Source organism: Balaenoptera physalus, assembly GCF_965194825.1.
Source record: "Balaenoptera physalus genome assembly, chromosome: 19".
Classification (NCBI taxonomy): Eukaryota; Metazoa; Chordata; class Mammalia; order Artiodactyla; family Balaenopteridae; genus Balaenoptera; species Balaenoptera physalus.
The window spans coordinates 4,506,869-4,530,786 of record NC_138900.1 but is presented as its reverse complement, the minus strand read 5'-3'; the positions used below and the strand labels follow the sequence as shown (position 1 = coordinate 4,530,786).

The 23,918-nt window shown below is 38.7% G+C and overlaps 1 protein-coding gene, 1 long non-coding RNA gene and 1 pseudogene across 10 annotated transcripts in view; 1 reads left to right on the top strand and 2 right to left on the bottom strand.

Annotated features, from left to right (window-relative positions):
- LOC309648353 overlaps positions 1-23,918 on the bottom strand; it is a 351,118-nt gene that overhangs the window by 95,347 nt on the left and 231,853 nt on the right. The window lies entirely within an intron of this gene.
- The window catches only part of LOC309648210 (zinc finger protein 677-like), a 205,574-nt gene that overhangs the window by 179,146 nt on the left and 2,510 nt on the right, over positions 1-23,918 (top strand). For 3 of the 8 annotated variants that reach the window (XM_082436621.1, XM_082436622.1, XM_082436619.1), the window contains exon 4: positions 3,727-6,896. In XM_082436621.1, coding sequence (XP_082292747.1) covers positions 3,727-5,033 — 1,307 coding nt within the window. In that variant the 3' untranslated portion in view covers positions 5,034-6,896. Of the gene's footprint in view, positions 1-3,726; positions 6,900-13,817; positions 17,050-23,918 lie in introns of those variants that run through there. The other 5 variants (XM_082436625.1, XM_082436623.1, XM_082436620.1 and 2 more) reach the window with 5 other exon arrangements.
- LOC309649589 (vomeronasal type-1 receptor 4-like) lies at positions 10,542-12,301 on the bottom strand (annotated as a pseudogene). Its single transcript has one exon. The product of its transcript is annotated as a vomeronasal type-1 receptor 4-like (transcript).

The following is a 23,918-nucleotide window of genomic DNA, read 5'->3' as shown; positions in this document are numbered from 1 at the left end:
GTAGGTTCCCCCCCGTTCCTACTATTGATGTGGGCTATTATCTTGATAGATTTCCATATGTTGAACCAACTACCCTTGAATTCTTGGTACAAGGCTGCCTTTTTTATGATGTATAATCTTAATATGCTATATATTCAGTTGGCTAGTATTTTGTTAAAGATTTTTCATCTATATTCATAAAGTATGTTGGTCTGTAGTATCTTTTCTTGAGCTGTTTTTGTCTGGCTTTGGTATCAGAATAATGCTGGCCTCATAGAATGAATTAAGAAATGTTCTCTCTTTTCAGACTTGTGGTTGCCAAGGGGGAGGAGAGGTGGGGGAGGGATGGATTGGGAGTTTGGGATTAGCAGATGCAAACTATTATATATAGAATGGATAAACAACAAGGTCCTACTGTATAGCACAGGGCACTATATTCAATATCCTGTAATAAACCATAATGGAAAAAGGAAAAAAAAAAAGAAGTATTCTCTCTTTTACTTATTATAGGGCAGGTCTAGTCGTAAGAAAATCCATCACCTTTTGTTTATCTTGGAAGTCATAACTTCTCCCTCATTTTTTTTTTTTTAAATTATTTATTTATTTATTTATTTATTATTTTTGGCTGTGTTGGGTCTTTGTTTCTGTGTGAGGGCTTTCTCTAGTTGTGGCAAGCGGGGGCCACTCTTCATCGCGGTGCACGGGCCTCTCACTGTCGCGGCCTCTCCCGTTGCGTAGCACAGGCTCCAGACGCACAGGCTCAGCAATTGTGGCTCACGGGTCTAGTTGCTCCGTGGCATGTGGGATCTTCCCAGACCAGGGCTCGAACCCGTGTCCCCTGCATTGACAGGCAGATTCTCAACCACTGCACCACCAGGGAAGCCCCTCTCCCTCATTTTTAAAAGACAGTTTTGCTAGAGATGGAATTGGCTGACAGTTTTTTTTCCTCTGTCAACACTTCAAATACGTCATCCATTGTTTCTGGACTCCATGGTTTTGGCAAGAAATCAGCTTTTAATCTTACTGAGGATCTTTTGTATATGACAAATACCTACCTTCTCCCTTGCTGCTTTTAAGATTCTCTCTTTCCCTTTGTCTTTTAACAGTTTGATTATAATTTGTTACATGTGATTCTCTTTGAGTTTTCCTACATGCAGTTCATTCAGTCTTTAGATTTGTAGGTTCATGCCTTTATTCACATTTAAGAAATTTTTGACCATATTCTGATATTCTTTCTGCCTTCTTTCTCCTTCTCTTTGGGACTTCCATAATTCATATGTTCGTCCACTGATGGTATCTACAGGTCTCCTAAGCTCTGTTCATTTATATTCAGTCTTTTTTTTCTTTCTGCTCCTTAGACTAGGTAATTCTGACTGATCTACCTACAAGTTTGCTGATACTCCCCTTTGCCTAATCAAATCTGGTGCTGAACCTCTCTAGGAAATTTTTCATTTTGATAAATTTACCTTTCAGCCCCAGAATTTCTGTTTAGTTTCTTTTTATAATCTCTAGCATTTTATTGATATTCTCTATTTGTTTAAACACTGTTTTCCTTACCTTCATTAATTCTGTGTCCATCATTCCCTTTAGCTTAATTAGTTGATTTAAAGTGTTTGTTGATTAAGTCCAAAGTTTGGGCTCCATTGTGGACAATTTATGCTATTTATTTATTCATTTTTCTGTATGGGTTATATTGATACTTTATTGTTACTTTGCCTGCTTTGTAACCTTTTGTTTAACAAATGGGATATTTTGAGTATGTTGAAACCTTGGAAATCATAATCCACTCCTCCCCCCACGTTCACCCCCCTGGATTTTGTTGTTGTTTCTTGTGACTGCTGTTGTGTCTTTATTTCTCTCAACTAATTTTGTGTGATGTGTTTTCATTGCTGTGTGTGGCCACTGAAATCTTTGTTGACTTATTGGTCAGTTAGTGATTTGACACATTTCCTTAAACACCTGGAACCAAAACCAAAACCAAACCACCTTATACTCTTTGTAGATGAGCTCTTTGTGTTGGAGAATTCCTTAAGCACTCAGGCAAGGAGTTTACAACTCTGCCTTAGCATTCACTTCTTGCAGAAAATCTGATGTTCAGCTGTACATGAGGGCTTAGGAGCTTCTCAGGTCTTTTCTTATATTCCCAGTCCTAGGCATCCCAAATCTATCTAGATTCCCTGGAATATGTGGCAGATGTTCAAAGTCCTTAATTCCCAGTACAACTCACTCCCCACTTTTTTCCCAGGGTTTTCGATTTGTCCATTGTTTGCCCAAGTTGTTATCCCTTGCCCTAGGTGGCAGTGGCTAGTATATTTACCTTTAAATGTTTTTGACCAAGCCCTCAAGTTAGCAGTTCCACCTAGGTATAGTTTTGCAGGTACTTTGAGCCAATCCTTTAGGTATCCATCAGGCAGATCAAAAGAAAAAAAACAAAACCAAAAAACCAAAACCCAAACAGTTGAAATTCTTTATAAGGTCTGTTCTGTCACCTCTGATTCTGGAAACCTGTACCAGCCTATGGGGCTCTCATCTTCAAGGCCACTGCCTAGCTGAGGAACAGGGATGGGTCAAGGTAAGAAAAAACAGCTGCCTTTTTCTTGGTTAAGAGTGTTCCTGGTAGCTGGAATCCTTTGATTAATTTCCAGAGTTCTTATAAAGTTGATTCTGACAGTTTTTGTGAGTTCATTTCTTGTTTTGTACAGAGAAGTACATTTGGCGTTCCCTGCTTTGTCAGTTTGTTGTCACATTTCCCCATTAATTTCTGTAATATTACATATTTACCTGGACCTTTTATTTCAAAATCAGTGATTTTTAACATATTTTCCAGTTCTCATATTGTGTGCTCCTTCTGAAATATGTCCTTTCTTTTAGTCTTATAGGTGAATTCTTTAGAATTCCACAGACACTGTGTGTGTCTGTGTGTGTGTGTATTTAACAAATGTAAATTCTTATTATTTATGATTTATGGCTGGATTTGTCTCACATTACTAAAATGTTTATTCCTGTTTATTTTGATTAACAGATAATTAATATTTAGCATATGTTATGTAATATAAGCACAGTGAACTAATTGTTAATGTTGCAGTATGCCTATTTTTCATGGGTATAGTTGTATAACAAGTATTCAAAATAATGTTTTGCTATGCTTACAGTGTTGTTTTAGTGTTGTATACAAGTATTCAGTAGTTTTTTTTTAATATTAATTTTCTTAAGAAACTTTTCCTCTCTCCCTTCCTCCCTTCCTCCCTTCCTTCCTTCCTTCCTCCCTCCCTCCCTTCTTCCCACCCTCCCTCCCTTCCTCCCACCATGCAGCATGCAGGATCTTAGTTCCCCGACCAGGGATTGAACCTGTGCCCCCTGCATTGGGAGCATGGAGTCTTAACCACTGGACCCCAGTGATTATTTTTAATATCTTTTATTTTTCAAATGTTAGACAGTTGTATGCCTCCCATGAGTTGTGTGCTTTGGGGTGCCTGTGGAGAAATTCCTTTTCTTTCAAGGTTATTGTAACTTTTGATAACAGAGCATTTGAAAATAGGCTTCCCTGAAAATAATTTGAATTGTGTGTAATCACCCTTTCTTTTTAGAGGAATCTTATTCATTTGTGTTCCTAAACATTTGCAGACCATGGCTGTAAAACTTGATAAGTCTGTTAATCATGAGTTTTACCTTTGGTGTAATATTATATTTTTCAGCATAAAATATCTATCTTCCAATCTGGTTAAAAGGAAGCCTTATATCTTACAGATATGTCTACCAGATGTGTGATCAAAGAATTATCACCAAAAGAGGACATTAATAATGGAGACTTATTTCAGACATTGGTTTTTGAAAGACTTGTAAGTCATGATTTTGATGATTTTGATTTCAGTGAAGTCCAGCAAATTGTGCACAAGTTTGCGAATCAGTGGGAATATGAAGAAAAACGTTACAAAGGAGTGACTACAACCCCTTGCAAAAATCTCACTGGTAGTAGAGATCAACAACATCATAAATCCTGGAATAATTTTCCTTTAAAGCAGAATGTTTCTGTAAGAAGTATGTCTCAATATTACAGATATTACAAGTCATATATGAGGAATAAGGAACTAAAAAGTAACGTAGGCTATTCAGGAAACAAGTTTTTGAAATGTTTGGAAAATAGGCTTGGATTAAGCCTTCATTCACATTTGGCTGAACTGCAGATTTTTCAAACTGAGGAGAAAATTTATGAATGTAATCAAGTTGAGAAGTCTATGAAAAACTGTTCCTCAGTTTCACCACTTCAAATAATTCCTCCTAGTGTCAAAACCAACATTTGTAATAAAAATGGGAAGGTTTTAACGCATCCTTCATTGCTTACACAACACCAGAAAACACATATTAGAGAAAAGCCCTACAAATGTAATGACTGTGGGAAGGCTTTTAGCCATTGCTCAGTCTTAGCTAATCATCAAAGAATTCATTCTGAACAGAGACCTTACAAATGTAGTGAGTGTGGCAAAACCTTTAACAGATTCTCAAACCTCACAAGGCATCAGAGAATTCATACTGGGGAGAAACCATATAAATGTAATGTATGTGGTAAGGACTTTATGATACGTTCACACCTTTGGGGTCATGAGCGAATTCATACTGGAGAGAAACCTTACAAATGTAATGAGTGTGGCAAAGCGTTTTCTGAGCATTCAAATCTTGCTCAACATAAGAGAATCCATACTGGAGAGAAACCTTATAAATGTAACGAGTGTGGTAAGGATTTCACCACACGTTCACACCTTTGGGGCCATGAGAGAATCCATACTGGAGAGAAACCATACAGATGTCATGAGTGTGGCAAAGCTTTCACTGGGAGTTCAAACCTTACTCAACATAAGAAAGTTCATACTGGAGAGAAACCATATAAATGTCATGTATGTGGCAAGGCCTTCAGTCAGAATTCAAGCCTTACAGTTCATCAGAGAATTCATACTGGAGAGAAACCTTACAAGTGTCATGAGTGTGGCAAAGCCTTTAAGCAGTACTCAAGTCTCAACAGACACCAGAATATACATGGAGTGAAGATACAGATGTAAAGTGTGTGGTAAGGTTTTTATTAAATGTTCATATGTTTGGAGTGATGAGAGAATTTATACTGGAAAGAAACCTTACAAGAGAATATATTAAGGCCTTCAGGAAATGACCTGGCCTCAGGATCACCAAAGATTTCATAATGGAGAAAGCGCTTACAAATATAATGAGTGAGGTAAATTGTTTAAGCAGGTTTCAGAATGTACTGTGCATCAGGGAATTATTAGTAGGGAAAACTAAGTCTAGTCCTTCTTGAAGATTAGTCAAATCATGTTACACTCTGCAGAGTAATTAAAAGTTAAAATCATTTAAAATTCATGAGATGGTGGCAGGGGGGGTCAAAGGATCAAGGACGTGTGGAAAGGCCCACTAATCAAGTTATGAAATGTTTTTATTCTTAGATTTCTTGGTAAGGCTCTATTTTTAGTGACTTTCAATCTGAGGTTCAAAATCTGTTAATGATGTTATATCTTCATCACAGACCTCTCATGTGCTGCCATGATGAAACACACCTGTAAAGTAACTTTACACCTGTAAAGGAACTTTTTAAAAATTTCGGTGCTAATGTAAAAGGTGATTTGTTTTAAATTTTCTTTCCTTTATTTTTGGTTTTTGTTTTTAATTTTCAATTGCACTTGTTCATTGGTGGTATGTATACATTAAGCTTGTATCCTGCAGCCCTACTGTAGTGTTTTATTGTACCACACTTTAGGGTATTATTGTATTGTAGGGTATTTATTGTATTGTAGTGTTTTATGTACCGCACTTTATGGTATCATGAAATTGTTCAATTCCAGTGATAGGTGCCACCCCGTTTTGTTCATGGCGTAAAGAGCCTCTCTGTTACCATACTAATGTTGACGCAGTCTTACAGTCATTAAATCCGAATTGGTCATGGGCCAGGTTCCTGTTGTTCTGTGTTGCAGTCAGAGCATCTGCATTTTATTAAGATCTCAGAAGCTTGATGCATAATTGGTATTGGCATATAGAAAAATCTTTACTCATAAATGGAAACTTGTCACAGCCAAAACTACAAAATAACATACCACTAATCTAAAACATGCTGACAAGTTACGAAAACAACTAAATATAGGTCTAGATTATTGGAAGAACGTAGCTAACCTTCTTTTTCAGTATATCATGATGGTTAAATACTATACTTTGTTACCATCTCCACTAAGTTGAAGTCCCCATATCTGCTGCTCACCAATGTGTGAATTTAGTGAAATCACGGAACTCCCTGTGCTTAAGTTTTCTTCCTCTTTAGAATAAAAATAGTAGTAGTTTCCATCTCCAAGATTTGTGAAGGATGAAGACGTTACTGAGCTTCCTAGCAGTGATTCTTACATTGTAAAGGTTTTTCAGAGTTACATATTCAACTCTTAGAAGGCTCTTAATGAAAGTAAAACTTAAGTAAATATTTCTCAGTAAGAACTAATGGTAAGTGGAGAATATTGAATTTCAGTTAAAATGATAAACGTAACCATTGCTTCAGGTTCTCCTGCAGCATCCCCCAGAAGAAATATGTCAGTCATTGCGAACTAACAGATCCTCCAGGTTTTTTTGGCAATAGAAATGGTCTTCTTATCACAGACTATGATTAGAATCCTGGAGAATTTCTCTGTTCTTTACCATTATATCTTGCTTTCCTTCTCTGGGTGAAGGTTAGGGTCTGCAGATTTGATGGTCAGGCACTTGCTTGTAGCCAACTCCTTCATCTTCATCTTTACAGGAATCTCCAGGACAGTGATGGCTTTTGGGCAGAAACATTTTCTCAGCGACTTTGGTTGCAAATTTGTTTACTGTGTTCACAGAGTGATACTGTACTATATTTGTGTAAGATGTAACTCTCGGAGGAAACTAGGTGAAGGTTCTGAATGCCTCTACTATCTTTGTACCTTCCTGTACATCTGTGATTATCTCAAAATAAAAAGTTAAAGGGAATGTGGTTTGCTGTGGCTTTTACAAAATTCAAATCCAGCTGTTTGTTGATATGAGAATAAAAGATATGATAAATGAGTCTAACAATAATTCTTACAACTGTCTACTCATCACCTCTTCCTGTTTCATGAGTATTGTAAATGTGTATGTGTCTACATCCTACATAATACAGGTCTACTCTACTTCCAAGAACTCCTGAATCAGGAGCACAAGGGTAGAACTAGAGAATTCGGTGTTTAAAGTGTTTGCTGTATTATGGATTGGTGGATACTTCGTTTTGGAACCACCACCAATCCTGCATGAAGTGAGCAGACCTTCTGAAGAAAGAGGAAGACCGAAGTCTAGAAGCACCATTGTGATTCTTTTCATTTCTGAATCAACAGAGCTTCAATCTTGTCCTTAAAAACAGGGATCAGAAGCTTGGTTGTTCAAGGCAGGGCTTCTCAAGAGCCTGACCATGGAGAAAGATTTGCAAGCACAGGTCTTACCTTTTGGATGGAATGTGTCTTCTAATACGGTTCTCTAATACCGTATGTCTCTGCACAAAAACTCTGAGTGGGGTCCAGGCATTCCTAGTGCTTTTAAGAGAATTTTATGGGCATATTGGTGAATGTCATAGTTCCTGAAATAAAACACACACACTTCCAGTAGTGACAGTTGGGGAGATCCTTTTAATTTTATACAGCATGAGACAAGAATAGGAGTATAAAGATAGTTCTGGTGTACTATGAGGATTACTACTTGAGTTTTGTGGCAGAACTTCTGGGTCCTGACTAGTTGTTTAACCTTTGTGAGTCTCAGATTGCTCCTTTGAGGTGGCACCTGCCCTGCAAATCTCAGTTGAGTACTGTGAGGCTCATGGGGACCTTCCTGTGCAATCATTTGGTAAATAGAAGGCACTATGCTTGTGTGAGCCTTCCCATTATAGGGCATGTAACTGTATTCTAATTCAGGGAATTCTCAATTTAAGAGCAATTTATGCTCTTGTAAGAGCATACCACCTCCAAAGCCATTCTATCAGCCTTGGTGTGAGTCTCTTTGGGTTCATCTTGCTGGGGACTCTCTGTGGTTCTTGTACCTGGATATCTGTTTCTTTCTTCAGGGTCAGGAATTTTTCAGCCATAATTTCATCAAATATATATTTTTAAAAATTATTTATTTTATTTTATTTTTGGCTGCATTGGGTCTTCGTTGCTGCACTCAGGCTTCCTGTAGTTGTGGCGAGGGGGCCGGGCTACTCTTCCTTGCGGTGCACGGGCTTCTCATTTTGGTGTCTTCTCTTGTTGCGGAGCACAGGCTCTAGGTGTGCAGGCTTTGGTAGTTGTGGCTTGTGGGCTCTAGAGCACAGGCTCAGTAGTTGTGGCGCACGGGCTTAGTTGCTCTGCGGCACGTGGAATCTTCCGGGACCAGGGCTCGAACCTGTGTCCCCTGCATAAACAGGTGGATTCTCAACCACTGCGCCACCAGGGAAGCCCCAATCAAATACATTTTGAACCCTTTTCTCACTTCTCCTTCTGGTACCTCTATAGTGGGAATGTTAGTACACTTGATGTTGTCCCAGAGGTCTCTTAAACTGTCCTCATTTTTTAAAAATTTGTTTTTCTTTTTGATGTTATGATTAGATGATTACCATTATTCTGTCTTCCGGATTACTTATACTTTCTTCTATATCACCTAGTCTGCTGTTAATTCCTTCTAGTGACGTTTTCATTTCAGTTATTGTATTCTTCAACTCTGACTGATTTTTTATTATGTTTTTTGTTCCTTGTTAAAATTCTCACTGTGCTCATCTATTTTTCCCCTCAAGTTCCATTAGCATTCTTGTTACTAATGCTTTGAACTCTTTATCTGGTAAATTGTGTATCTCTCTTTCATAATTGTTTTTTCAGTTTTTTTTTTCTTTTTCTTTCATTTGAAACAAATTCCTCTGTCTTCTCATTTTGGTTAACTTTCTCTGTCTCAATGAAATTAGGTGAGTCAGTAAACCTGTCCTTATGTGGGAGCGTCTCTATGCAGTTGCGTGTGCCCAGTGGCTTTGGTGGGAGAGCTGGATCTGAAGTAAGCATAGGTCACGTCTTCCCCAGGGTTGCCATCAGCTGTCACCTTGGTGGGAAGTGCGGCTGGAGATGGAGGAGATAGAGCCAGAGCCAGGTGCGAGCAGGAGCTTTCCCTCCCCTCTGCTCAGTGGCCATCACCACCCTATTAGGGGTGGGTTTGGGTCCCAAGGTGCTGGAGCAGAAGCCCTGAGGGTAGGGTCCAAGCTGGTTCTGTTTCCTCTGAGTGTGTGCCCTCCATCCTCCTGGCAACAGCACCTTCCACCCAAAAGGAGCGATGCTGAAGCAAGAGGGGTCAGAGCAGGTGCCCAGTGTGGGCTGGAGTGTGCTGGGACGTTCCTGGCATGTCAGTCAGAGTTCCAGACAACTCCTGATCCGCCGCTTCCGTGAGCGCCAGTAATGACTGCTCTCCCCCTGTTCAGATGCAGTGCCGGGTCTAGCCTGCTTTTCACCGCTCCCCCCACCGCCCCTGCTGCCCCAAGTGCACATTCCCCTGCAGTGGTAGTCTTTTCCCTAGTGGGGAGCTGCGCTGGAGCTAGAGGGGCTGGGGTGGGCACTTGGTGTGGGCCAGGGCATTCACTGGAGCAATCGGGACACTGGCCAGAGCCCCGGGCAGTTTCAGTCTGCTTCCTTCACCACCTTGTTGCTGGGAATAAGTGAGCATGAGTGTGCACTTCACAAGTGGAATCTGTTTCTTACAGCCCTCTTTGAAGTCCCACTGGTTTTCAAACTAACCAAGGGGAATTGTCTTCCTGGGGTTGGACCCCAGGGCTGGGGTGCCCAGTATGTGGTTTGAACCCCTTACTCTCCAGGGAGGGTCTCCAAGCTTGTGATATCCCTGTGGATCCCACCCTGATTGCCTCACCTCCCTTCCTGCCTGACTCTGTGTATATCTTTCTTTACAGCCTTGGTTGTACAGGAGTACTTTTACCAGTTTCCACTTCGTTTTGCAAGAGAATTTTCCCCCATGTAGGTGTAAAAATATTTTTGATATGTTCATAGGGGGAGATGAGCCCAGCGTCCTCCTCCTCCACCATCCTGTTCTCCTTCCCCCGGGTCTAACGTGGTTTGACTCTTCAGTTGGATTTTTTTTTGTTGTTTTCAAGAGATCTAGTTAAAACATTTGGATTAAAGTAAAATAATGAAATATATATGTCATGGCTTTTTAACCTATTAAAAACACAACATGACCATATAATAGACTTTACAGTAGGTCATCAGTATAATTAAATGGTACTATTACAACATTTATTAAGGTACAATTTCCCAGTACTATTACTTGATGAATAACAAACATAATCTAACATACTATGTGTGTGTGTGTGTGTGTGTGTGTATATATATATATAATGTATATATTATATATATAGATTATGTTATGTATAACATACTATGTATATATATATACACATATATACATATATGTATATTTATATACATATATGTGTGTGTATATATATATATGTATGTTTATGGTCTAATATGTGGTAAATATTTCAAAGTGCCTCTTCTCAGCTAAAAATTTGTATTTCTCTATTTCCAGGCCACAAGGTTCAACATATCAATATCCATTATTTCAAACTCAGTCTTTGTTTTTCAAATGATTGTATCTTTAATACTTTACAGAGATAGCTATATTAAAATATTTCCTATACTTGAGACAACAATTTTGCTCCTGCAGAAATCCACCTGCCATTAACTCCACACAAACAAAAAGGATTCATGACTTTCTTCCCCAAATAACTATTCCTCCACTGTGTGTGGTTAGTAAAAACCTCCACTTAATTCCTCATGTAATTGACATGAGAGTACTCCTTCAAATCTCTTTCTTTCCAATACGGTCAGCTGGCATCCTCACACTATACAGAAAAATCTGTCTTCTACAGATGCCAAAACCCGTGCCATCTTATCCCAAACATCATGTCTTTTTAAATTTTCTCACTCACCTCATGTTTTCTTTTTTCTTTTTTTTAAATTGTCCAAAACATCTTTATACTCTCTTTTTCCCCACTCCATTTAATCTGGCCATTGCTACATGAAAAAAAAAATTAAATGTGCTGTCTTCCTATATATCATTATACTTCACATGAGCACCATCTTTATAACGATGTAACATACAAATTTCATATCTTGGCTCCCAATATACCTACTCTCTGAAACTGATTTCCATTCCATCTTCACCCCATGATACCTCATTACTCCCTGAGAACATTTTTCTCTTCAGTTTCTTGAATGACCATCCTACATGCTATTCTTTTTTTTATGGAACTGTTCCAGAAATTCCACGTTTAGTTAATTTCTGGATAAATTCATTATGTGAAATTGAAAGTTACACACTCAAAGACATCCTCAGGACGTCCAGATTGTGTCAGGCTCTACTGTTCTTTTGTTTCTGTTTTTTTTAAATTTCATTGACTCTGAACTACTCCACTACAAACATTAATGCAATTCAATTGTATAAGTAATTACATAATAATTACATAATGTTTCATTTACAGTTGCTACTACTTTTCATCATTTTTTATGGGGCAGAATTTTATATCTTGTGCACCATTCCCTTGTGATGTGACTTCCATAATTTCACTTACAGCTCCATGAGGATGAGTGGATACACAAGTGAACATGGTACAAAAACATAACTTTATCTCTTTCTGATAAGATCAGTAGCTTTTGCATTCCTTACACAGGCAAAGCAGAGCCTGTATTACATTGACGTTATGGCTCGTGAGAAGAAAGGGACTGACAGTTGGGAAACATGCAGCAACCAATGCAGAGATGTTCACTAGTAACCAACTGGGATTATTAAAAAGAGCAATACAGACTTGGAAGATGGAGGAGAGAGTGTAAAATGATACAAAGGTGTTTACAAGGACAAGGAGTCTTCAGGTTGCTCTGGCCTCAAGGGTGAATCTGTGCGAAAGATTTTTCCTATGAATATGTTGGACCCGCTGCTTATGCCTGTACAGGATAAAAATCATGGAGCCACTGGCCCAGAGCATGAGCCCCAAGCATAAAACATCAGGGAATGACCACAATGTTGCAAGGAGTGAAAGTGTAATTCTGTTATTACCTACCCCAGCACAGTATCCCAAATCCTTTGTCGTGATGTTTCTGTTGCTCCATTTGCCAGTCGTACACATAGGAAAAATGATATTTACCAGCATTTGCAGGATCCAACACAAGAAAATATAGGAGCCAATGTGCTTGGGAGCTTTCACTTTCATTTATGCCCATCTAGAGTTTCTGGGGCTGATCGTGATGGCCTGGAAGACACTCAAGAGTCAATTTCCCTGTATGAACAACTGCAATGAAAGCCGTGCATGTGACAATTTTGCTTTTCCTCACAAATCTGTGAGGCAGACACTACTATTCCTTTCATTGTAAAGATGGGGAGAATACAGACACAGAGAGGTTAGGTATTTGTTTAAAAGTACACCTTGTTTAGGGGCAAAATGGAGAATTTAGTTTGGCTGTGCCTATTTTAAAGACAGAGGGTTTAATTGTCCTGCTGTGCTGAAAAGCTTGTTATGTTAGCTGCATTCTTTGACTGATTCAGGTATATATTTAGTCTTATTTTTAATACCTTGATTTTATTTGATATTGCTGGTATGTTATTTTATAATTTTGATTGTAACAAGCTTCAATTTAATTGTAAAGATTTATTCTATGGGACAAAAGCAATTACAAATGAGGATTTAGAAATCTTACGAAAATGTCAGATGTGCTGATTGCAGCATAATACTGCCGGGTCCTGCCCAATGACTTGGACTTAATGAATTCAAGAATCGCTCTGTATTAGGATGACAAGAGAAGACGTGCTGCCTTTTCTCCAAGAAGAAAAATACGATAGCACCGATCACGGGAATTATTGAACAATGTCATGTCTTGCTTAGATTATGGGATGTCAAACACCAGTACAGGATAAAATCACTTGGGGTTAGACATGAAATTATTACTAATTTCAGATCATATAATTATCTATTCATTAACATCTGACTTAAGTAAAACTATTAGCAAGGAGGGGAGTTGTGTGAAAGATACTAATATATGACATAATTTCAAAAGTAGATGTATAATAAGAAGTGGAGTTTGTGCATTTTATAAGTTTAAATTTAGATCTTTGAGTTTTTATTAGAATCTTTTAAAACCAGAGAAAAGATCAAAGGATACTTTTGAGTCTGACAGCTTCTGTCTGAAATGCAGGATTTTAGTTACCTTTTCTTTAAATGTTGTTTCCTTCACTTCAAGAGGAAAACAGCCTCACTACCATCAGCAGGCAATGGATGATTTCAGTAGGGACACGATTACTGTCTTTGTTAAGCACTTTGTACTCTCAGAGTTAGAGAAAATATTTCTATTCCAGGATTTTTCATTCAAATACACTGTTTCTTCACTGGATTAGATGATTCCTGTAGGTTCACCATACAGCAAATTACAAGCATGGAAGTATTATAGGCACTCCTCTAGTGATTCTAGAAACTGTCTGTGATCCCAGTAGGGTGGGCTAAAAGTGATTGGTTTCAGAACTATAGTCCTTAAACAGCTGAAAGGAATCATCATTTGCATTAAACATCATTAAACTCTCAGCGAGGGTTACATGTAATCATATATGGAGACACTGAGTGATTTGGGATGTCTAGGACCCCGATTTCTCTTCATAGTTCAGTTGATACCTCAGAAATGATTTCTCTTTCCTGTGGGCTTTTTTCAGTGGATCAGTTTCAGACCCCAAAAAATTCCGATTTCCAATATGATCACTAACTCTGACTTCCAATACGCCTACTTCCCTTACAGCCTCTGACTGTCAGACTGAAAGAGAAAGTACTCACCAGACTCCATCCCTCTGTTTGGACAGTGAGCACAGAGTGAAGGTCATGACATCCAGACGGAAGTTCAATTATTATTTCATCTGGAACGGCATTGACAGTGCGGTCTTGGGGAACTGAAGACGTTTCTGAACAACTTTTTCCCGGTTGCTAGTTACTAAAACCAATTACAAGTTTCTAATTAGCATCTCCAAAGAGACCACTGAAGTGTTTCGGAAAGGCTCTTCCTTTTCCATGATTTGGGGAGCAGCTGGGGTCTCACATGGAGGAGCATGGGGTACTGAGGTCTGACACGTGAGGGAGTGGCAGTGCAGCACATGCGTCTCATGGATACTGTTTCCCAGAGCCATTTTTCCACCCCAAAGTGAGTTTTCTCCTAATCTTCACACCAGTGAGTCACACCATAATTTAATGAGCAAAGAAACAAAGTACCTGAGAAGGATGTTCAAAGAAATACAGTAAAAGGACAAACTCTAAGTCAAGCATTTGTTGAAAATTATATTGGAACTCTAGATGATCTGGAAATTCTGTAGGAAAATGTACTTTACTCATACTGATAAGTCAGTAGTGATAGGAAATCTAAATAGAACAAAAGCAATAAAAAAGTAGAAATTTATGAGGGCTGTACAAACAAAAGCACCAGCATTTGATGCTTTAAAAGGTCATTCCTCCAGATGTCAGATAGGCCAATGCTACTGACCGTTCAAGAGCATTGAATGGTTGCCATCGTCCTCTTATTTGTTGCTGGATTTTCCATAATGAACCCTGATTACTCTTGTACTTATTCAAGAAATATAAAACATGACTTCAAATCAAATCTGGGTTTTCTACAAACAAATCTACATTTTATCTGGGTCCATTATCCAATATCTTTCAATATCCAAGTAAGGTGTAAGAGCCATAGTGGTGGACATCCCCTAATATGCACAACCACCCACCCCAACCCACCCACGGTGATACACACACACTTGCAAAGCCACTCATGCATTCACAATCAAATAGTCACATAAACTCACATACTTACACACATACATCCTCACAGATCCACCACAAACACTCATCCCCAGACTTACTATTTAGAGATACACACTCACATTACTACACACTTAGTATGATGCATACGCAAACTCACAGTCTCATTTTCATTCAAAAAAATCAAACTCATATAGTCAGCATACGTGTGCCGATATTGTGTTCATATATGAAGGAAATAGTGGTATTTTCAGACCCCCTTTCATCAAGCCACCCTTTATACTCCTTCCAACTCTGTAATCAACTCAGGAGGATGACATTACAACGTCCAGAATGTAAAAAGTGAAATGCATTGCCACTTTATTTTTTTATTTTTTTGAAGGAATTAAATTTATGCCCAATTAATCAGGCCCATAGTTATCAAATACTTCTTTTTGTTTTTTTTAAATATTTGTTTATTTTATTTATTATTTATTTTGGCTGCACCGGGTCTTAGTTGTGGCACATGGGATCTTCAGTTGTGAACTCTTACTTGTGGCATGCATGCAGCATCTAGTTCCCTGACCAGGGATTGAACCTGGGCCCCCTGCACTGGGAGCATGGAGTCTTACCCACTGGACCACCAGGGAAGTCCCGCATTGCCACTTTAGATCAAGACACTTAGCAAAAGAGACTGTTGGAGGAGTTACAACGCACAGGTGTGTGACAGAGCAGGGTAAGAGCGAGAGCACAGGAAAATGGTGGCATAGAGAGAAGGAGGTGGTGCAGACAGAGAGCCCAGAGATATGGGAATGTGAAACGGAGGGTAGAGAACAGAAGGTTAAAAGGCACCGTCTCATTCATGTCATGGAGGGGTTAAAGAGCACTGGTGAGTTTAAGGGTAGAGGTGATAGAGCATGAAAGGAACTTAAGGGTCCAGGAGATGCTGGATGTTGCGGTACTAAGGGTGTAGGGCGTCATGGGAACAAAGAAGATGATAGGGATGGCAAGATAATGGGCCAAGGTAGATAAAGAGCAGGAATGGGTAAAAAGGCCCAGGAGAATTAATGTCTATGAGGAGTTGAAGAAAAGGAGAGATTGAGCAAGATAATGAGTTGGGTACCTGGTGGTCCAAGGCAGAGGTGGGGGTAGGAAGGGGAGCTGGAGATGTAGGGATAATGGAAGAGAGGTCAAAAGGAGCTAGGGAGGATAGTGGACACCAGTGGGCTAAAGGGCCTGGAGTAAGGACAGGATTACAGGGTTGGCATAGTCACGGTGGTCATGGGGATGCTGAGGAAACCGGATGGTTGGGAATTCAGGTGGGAGTGAAAGAGGACCCAGAGGATGAAGAGTGCTGGGGGCAATGGAAGGCTAAAATGTTTGGCTGGCATGCCTGGAATGGAGATGTCAAAGATAAACAGCCAGACATTAAAGTAGTGAAAACAGATTATATTCAGTAACTACTGACAGTAGGGGAAAGAGCCGAGCTCCATTCCAATCTGTGCAAAGGTGAGAGGGTGTTTTAAAGGGAGAATGAGGGAGGAGGGGTTGGTGAGTGAAGGCTTGGTAGAATCAGAGAAGGGAGACATTACAAAGGGTTGGTCATCGTAAACGCAATTAGGCCAGCTGTATTTACTAGCTGGCAATTATTATTATAATTATTATTATTTACAGGCACAGCTTGTCTTATTGTGCTTTGCTTTATGGTGCTTCCCAGATACTGCGTTTTTTACAAATTGAACGTTTGTGGCAACCCTGCATCGAGCAAGTCTCTTGGCACCATTTTCCAACAGCATTTCTAGCTGGCAGTTATTGAAGTTAGGATTCTGTTCTCCCGAAGACACTAAAAGACAGAGGCTCTATCCTTCCTGATGATTCTGTATTAAAGGAATCACTCTCTGGTGCTGAGGAAGACACTTCTGAATTGTAAAAGATACATCTTCACAGCCATAAGCCCCTTAAGTAAATGCACTAAGAAGGTGGTCGGGGCCAATCATTAGGTGTTGCCTAGAATATACATAAAATTCTTTTAGCAGCATTGAGACTTTTCAGGCAGGCATTTTATTTGGATGCAGGGTGGGGAGGGGTAAAGATGGGGTCATCCCAGGGACATGGCATTATACTGCTAGAAGCTATTCTACAGTTTATTCCTGTCTTAGTGCAGATTTTTGGACAGAGTCATTACATGCAGAGGCCACACATTGTGTTTTACCTTGTTGTTTACTGTATATATTTGTATGCCCATAAGTATTCTTTTTTTTTTAATTAATTAATTTATTTTTATTTTTGACTGTTGGGTCTTCGTTTCTGTGTGAGGGCTTTCTCTAGTTGTGGCAAGCGGGGACCACTCTTCATCGTGCTGCGCGGGCCTCTCACTATCGCGGCCTCTCTTGTTGCGGAGCACAGGCTCCGGACACGCAGGCTCAGTAGTTGTGGCTCACGGGCCTAGTTGCTCCGCAGCATGTGGGATCTTCCCAGACCAGGGCTCGAACCCATGTCCCCTGCATTGGCAGGCAGATTCTCAACCACTGCGCCACCCAGGAAGCCCCCCATAAGTATTCTTGAGGTATTTGTTCAGGGATGCAATTAAGTGACTTGGAAACAATTTGACCCTTGTAAATTTGATGTTTAAAATCTATTAGGTGGGGCCTGAGCAGAACTCAATTTAGGAATAATTGTTCCTCACTACTGAGACAAAGCCTGCTAGTTTAATTTACTCAAGGCCTCCTGAATTTTGACTTTTTCAAGTCTAACTATTTGGAATAGCTACTATACCTGGCAATCTGTGAACCCCAGGTACTGTTTCCTCTAATCATATATATATTTTTTTTTTTCCTGTAGTATCAGCTAGTTTCTTCACATGTTTGTATAGTCAGTACTCTGCCGGATATTTCAGGGAGGCTTCTGCAGACTTCTGGGGTCTGTCTATATGCAGATCTCTCCAGTCTGGTAGGCTGTTCTTTGAACTCTCTCTGCCTTGATCTCCAAGGACTCTCAGCTCTCTCTTTGATGTAGGGATTCTGCTGTCCTCCCTGTTCCATGGCCTGGAAACATCCTCCTGAAAATAATCTGAGCTATCATGTGACTCACCTCTTTTGTTTCTCATTTCTCAGGGATCGTTTCCTTTATTGCCTGATGTCCACTTTTTTTTTTTTTTTTTTTTTACTATCATTGTTGCATGTATTATATCTCTGTATTTGTTGTTTCAGGTGAGCGAGTAAACTAGTTCTTGTTATTCCCTCAGAAAGAAAAGTTCATTTAATTAAAAAAGTCCATTCCTGATTTACTTGACATTTTTGTTGAGGTGTGAAAACAGGAATGGATTGTAGTTTATCTTTGCTCTTCAGTAAAAATATGCCAATATTCCAACACCAATTATTTGAGAGGTTTTTCTCACTTTTCTATTTGATATTAAATTTCTTTATACATTTTGGTTGACTTCTGAAATTTCTTTTTCAATGATCTGTCAGTCAAATATATGCAAATAACACACTTTTATTTACAGAGGCTTTGTAGTATGATTTACTATCTGGTAAAACCAGCTTTCTTCATGTTCTTTTTCAGGATTTTCCTGAATACTTTTTGTTTTTTTTTTTTTTTTTGCTTATTCAGTAAGTCTCTACTCTAAGAAAAATATCTGGTATTATATATATTGGGTTTATCTAATCTTTCTATCCATGATATGACTTAAGCTTTCCCTTTCTCCAAATATGTGTGTCTGTGTGTGTGCATTATCATATGAAATGCTTCATAATTTTCCATGTGTAGGCTGTTCTTGTTTCTTGTTAGGTTCATTTCTATCTTATTTTATACTTTTATCAATTGCAGTCTCCCTTTCTTAGTAACTTTTAACTGAGTAGGATCTGTAGATGTGAAGACTCATGCATTGTATGTTAATGTTTTATTCTAATATATTTTTTATTGTTTTATTTTTAAATAAAATTTAAGTTAATTCCTTGGGATACATATTATTTGTATATTCTACAAGCAAATATGAATTTATCCTTTTATTTTATATGATTAATTGCCTTCACTAATGACTCCAATAAAGTGGTAAACATTTTTTAAAATTTATTTATTTTATTCATTTATTTTTGGCTGCATTGGGTCATCATTGCTATGTGCAGGCTTTCTCTAGTTGCGGAGAGCGGGGGCTACTCTTCGTTGCAGTGTGTGGGCTTCTCATTGCTGTGGCTTCTCTCATTGTGGAGCATGGGCTCTAGGCACGTTGGCTTTGCTAGTTGCAGCATGCAGGCTTCAGTAGTTGTGGCTCGCAGGCTCTAGAGCTCAGGCTCAGTAGTTGTGGCTCATGGACTTAGCTACTCCGCGGCATGTGGGATCCTCCAGGACCAGGGCTCTAACCCGTATCCCCTGCATTGGCAGGTGGATTCTTAACCACTGCACCACCAGGGAAGTCCCTAAAGTGGTAAACATTTGAAACAATGTGAACCTTCTAGTTTTCTTTCCTAGTGACTTTAGTGGAAATTAATCTACTATTTCTCTGTAGATGGAATAACTGCTCTAGAGCTCAGTGATATTGATCCAGTTAAGGACATAGTAACTAATATCTTACTGTTTTTTTTTTCATTATTATCACCTATTGAATTCTGCCAAAGAGCTTTGTTTGCCACTATCAATATAATTATATGTCTTTCTCTAACTTTTAAAAAATGATTATATTAATGTTTTGCCTAAAAATTAAACCATTGCATTCCCAGTATAAGCTGCATTTGATTATGATATAATCTTTTATTAGTACCAATACTTGTAAATATTATATTCAGTAATTTTGGATCCCTAGATATATGTGAGATTTGTCAAATATTCATGGCAATCATTGTAAGATTTTAAGAATTTATTTGGTAGATAGCCTCATCCACCAGAGGGCAGACAGCAGAAGCAAGAAGAGCTACAATCCTGCAGCCTGTGGAACAAAAACCACATTCACAGAAAGATAGACAAGATGAAAAGGCAGAGGGCTATGTACCAGATGAAGGAACAAGATAAAACCCCAGAAAAACAACTAAATGAAGTGGAGATAGGCAACCTTCCAGAAAAAGAATTCACAATAATGATAGTGAAGATGATCCAGGACCTCGGAAAAACAATGCAGGCAAAGATCGAGAAGATGCAAGAAACGTTTAACAAAGACCTAGAAGAATTAAAGAACAAAAAAACAGAGATGAACAATACAATAACTGAAATGAAAACTACACTAGATGGAATCAATAGCAGAATAACTGAGGCAGAAGAACGGATAAGTGACCTGGAAGACAGAATGGTGGAATTCACTGCTGCACAACAGAATAAAGAAAAAAGAATGAAAAGAAATGAAGACAGCCTAAGAGACCTCTGGGACAACATTAAACACAACAACATTCGCATTATAGGAATACCAGAAGGAGAAGAGAGAGAGAAAGGACCCGAGAAAATATTTGAAGAGATTATAGTCGAAAACTTCCCTAACATGGGAAAGGAAATAGCCACCCAAGTCCAGGAAGTGCAGGGAGTCCCATACAGGATAAACCCAAGGAGAAACACACCAAGACACATAGTAATCAAATGGGCAAAAATTAAAGACAAAGACAAATTATTGAAAGCGGAAAGGGAAAAACGACAAATAACATACAAGGGAACTCTCATAAGGTTAACAGCTGATTTCTCAGCAGAAACTCTACAAGCCAGAAGGGAGTGGCATGATATACTTAAAGTGATGAAAGGGAAGAACCTACAAGCAAGATTACTCTACCCGGCAAGGATCTCATTCAGATTCGATGGAGAAATCAAAAGCTTTACAGACAACCAAAAGCTAAGAGAATTCACCACCACCAAACCAGCTCTACAACAAATGCTAAAGGAACTTCTCTAAGTGGGAAACATAAGAGAAGAAAAGGACCTACAAAAACAAACCCAAAACAATTAAGAAAATGGTCATAGGAACATACATATCAATAACTACCTTAAACGTGAATGGATTAAATGCCCCAACCAAAAGACACAGGCTTGCTGATAAACAAAATTGATAAGCCATTAGCCAGACTCATCAAGAAAAAGAGGGAGAGGACTCAAATCAATAAAATTAGAAATGAAAAAGGAGAAGTTACAACAGACACCACAGAAATACAAAGCATCCTAAGAGACTACTACAAGCAACTCTATGCCAATAAAATGGACAACCTGGAAGAAATGGACAAATTCTTAGAAAGGTATAACCTTCCAAGACTGAACCAGGAAGAAATAGAAAATATGAACAGACCAATCACACATAATGAAATTGAAACTGTGACTTAAAATCTTCCAACAAACAAAAGTCCAGGACCAGATGGCTTCACAGGTGAATTCTATCAAACATTAGTGAAGAGGTAACACCCATCCTTCTCAAACTCTTCCAAAAAATTGCAGAGGAAGGAACACTCCCAAACTCATTCTATGAGGCCACCATCACCCTGATGCCAAAACCAGACAAAGATAGTACAAAAAAAGAAAATTACAGACCAATATCACTGATGAATATAGATGCAAAAATCCTCAACAAAATACTAGTAAACAGAATCCAACAACACATTAAAAGGATCATACACCATGATCAAGTGGGATTTATCCCAAGGGTGCAAGGATTTTTCAATATACGCAAATCAATCAATGTGCTACACCATATTAACAAATTGAAGAATAAAAACCATATGATCATCTCAATAGATGCAGAAAAAGCTTTTGACAAAATTCAACACCCATTTATGATAAAAACTCTCCAGAAAGTGGGCATAGAGGGAACCTACTTCAACACAATAAAGGCCATATATGACAAACCCACAGCAAACATAATTCTCAATGGTGAAAAACTGAAAGCATTTTCTCTAAAATCAGGAACAAGACAAGGATGTCCACTCTCACCACTATTATTCAACATAGTTCTGGAAGTCCTAGCCACAGCAATCAGAGAAGAAAAAGAAATAAAAGGAATACAAATTGGAAAAGAAGAAGTAAAACTGTCACTGTGTGCAGATGACATGATACTATACATAGAGAATCCTAGAGATGTCACCAGAAAACTACTAGAGCTAAACAATGAATTTGGTAAGGTTGCAGGATACAAAATTAATGCACAGAAATCTCTCGCATTACCATACACTAATGATGAAAAATCTGAAAGAGAAATTATGGAAACACTTCCATTTACCATTGCAACAGAAAGAATAAAATACCTAGGAATAAACCTACCTAGGGAGACAAAAGACCTGTATGCAGAAAACCATAAGACACTGATGAAGGAAATTAAAGATGATACCAACAGGATAAAGAAGATGTGGCACATATATACAGTGGAATATTATTCAGCCATAAAAGAAACGAAATTGAGTTATCTGTAGTGAGTTGGATGGACCTAGAGTCTGTCATACAGAGTGAAGTAAGTCAGAAAGACAAAAACAAGTACCGTATGCTAACACATATATATGGAATGTAAAAAGAAAAAAAAAATGGTCATGAAGAACCTAGGGCGAAGACGGGAATAAAGACACAGACCTACTAGAGAATGGGCTTGAGGATATGGGGAGGGGGAAGGGTAAGCTGGGACAAAGTGAGAGAGTGGCATGGACATATATACACTACTATACGTAAAATAGATACCTAGTGGGAAGCAGCTGCATAGCACCAGGAGATCAGCTCGGTGCTTTGTGACCACCTACAGGGGTGGGATAAGGAGGGTGGGAGGGAGGGAACGTAAGAGGGAAGAGATATGGGGACATATGTATATGTATAACTGATTGTTTTAAAGCAGAAACTAACACACCATTGTAAAGCAATTATACTCCAATAAAGATGTTAAAAAAAAAAAGATGATACCAACAGATGGAGAGATATACCATGTTCTTGGAATGGAAGAATCAATATTTTGAAAATGACTATACTACCCAAAGCAATCTACAGATTCAATGCAATCCCTATCAAATTACCAATGGCATTTTTTTACGGAACTAGAACAAAAAATCTTAAAATTTGTACGGAGACACAAAAGACCCTGAATAGCCAAAGCAGTCTTGAGGGAAAAAAACGGAGCTGGGGACTCCCTGACCTCAGACTATACTACAAAGCTACAGTAATCAAGACAATATGGTACTGGCACAAAAACAGAAACATAGATCAGTGGAACAAGATAGAAAGCCCAGAGATAAACCCACGCACCTGTGGTCAACTAATCTATGACAAAGGAGGCAAGAATATACAATGGAGAAAAGACAGCCTCTTCAATAAGTGGTGCTGGGAAAACTGGACAGCTACATGTAAAAGAATGAAATTAGAACACTCCCTAACGCCATACACAAAAATAAACTCAAAATGGATTAAAGACCTAAATGTAAGACCAGACACTATAAAACTCTTAGAGGGAAACATAGGAAGAACACTCTTTGACATAAATCACAGCAAGATATTTTTTGATCCACCTCCTAGAGTAATGGAAATAAAAACAAAAATTAAAAAATGGGACCTAATGAAACTTCAAAGCTTCTGCACAGCAAAGGAAACCATAAACAGGATGAAAAGACAACCCTCAGAATGGGAGAAAATATTTGCAAACGAATCAGTGGACAAAGGATTAATCTCCAAAATATATAAACAGCTCATGCAGCTCAATATTAAAAAAACAAACACCCCAATCCAAAAATGGGCAGAAGACCTAAATAGACATTCTCCAAAGAAGACATACAGATGGCCAAGAAGCACATGAAGAGCTGCTCAACACCACTAATTATTAGAGAAATGCAAATCAAAACTACAATGAAGTATCACCTCACACCAGTTAGAATGGGCATTATCAGAAATTCTACAAACAACAAATGCTGGAGAGGGTGTGGAGAAAAGGGAACCCTCTTGCACTGTTGGTGGGAATGTAAATTGATACAGCCACTATGGAGAACAATATGGAGGTTCCTTAAAAAACAAAAAATAGAATTACCATATGATCCAGCAATCCCACTACTGGACATATACCCAGAGAAAACCATAATTCAAAAAGACACATGCACCCCAATGTTCATTGCAGCACTATTCACAATAGCCAGGTCATGGAAGCAACCTAAATGCCCATCGACAGACGAATGGATAAAGAAGTTGTGGT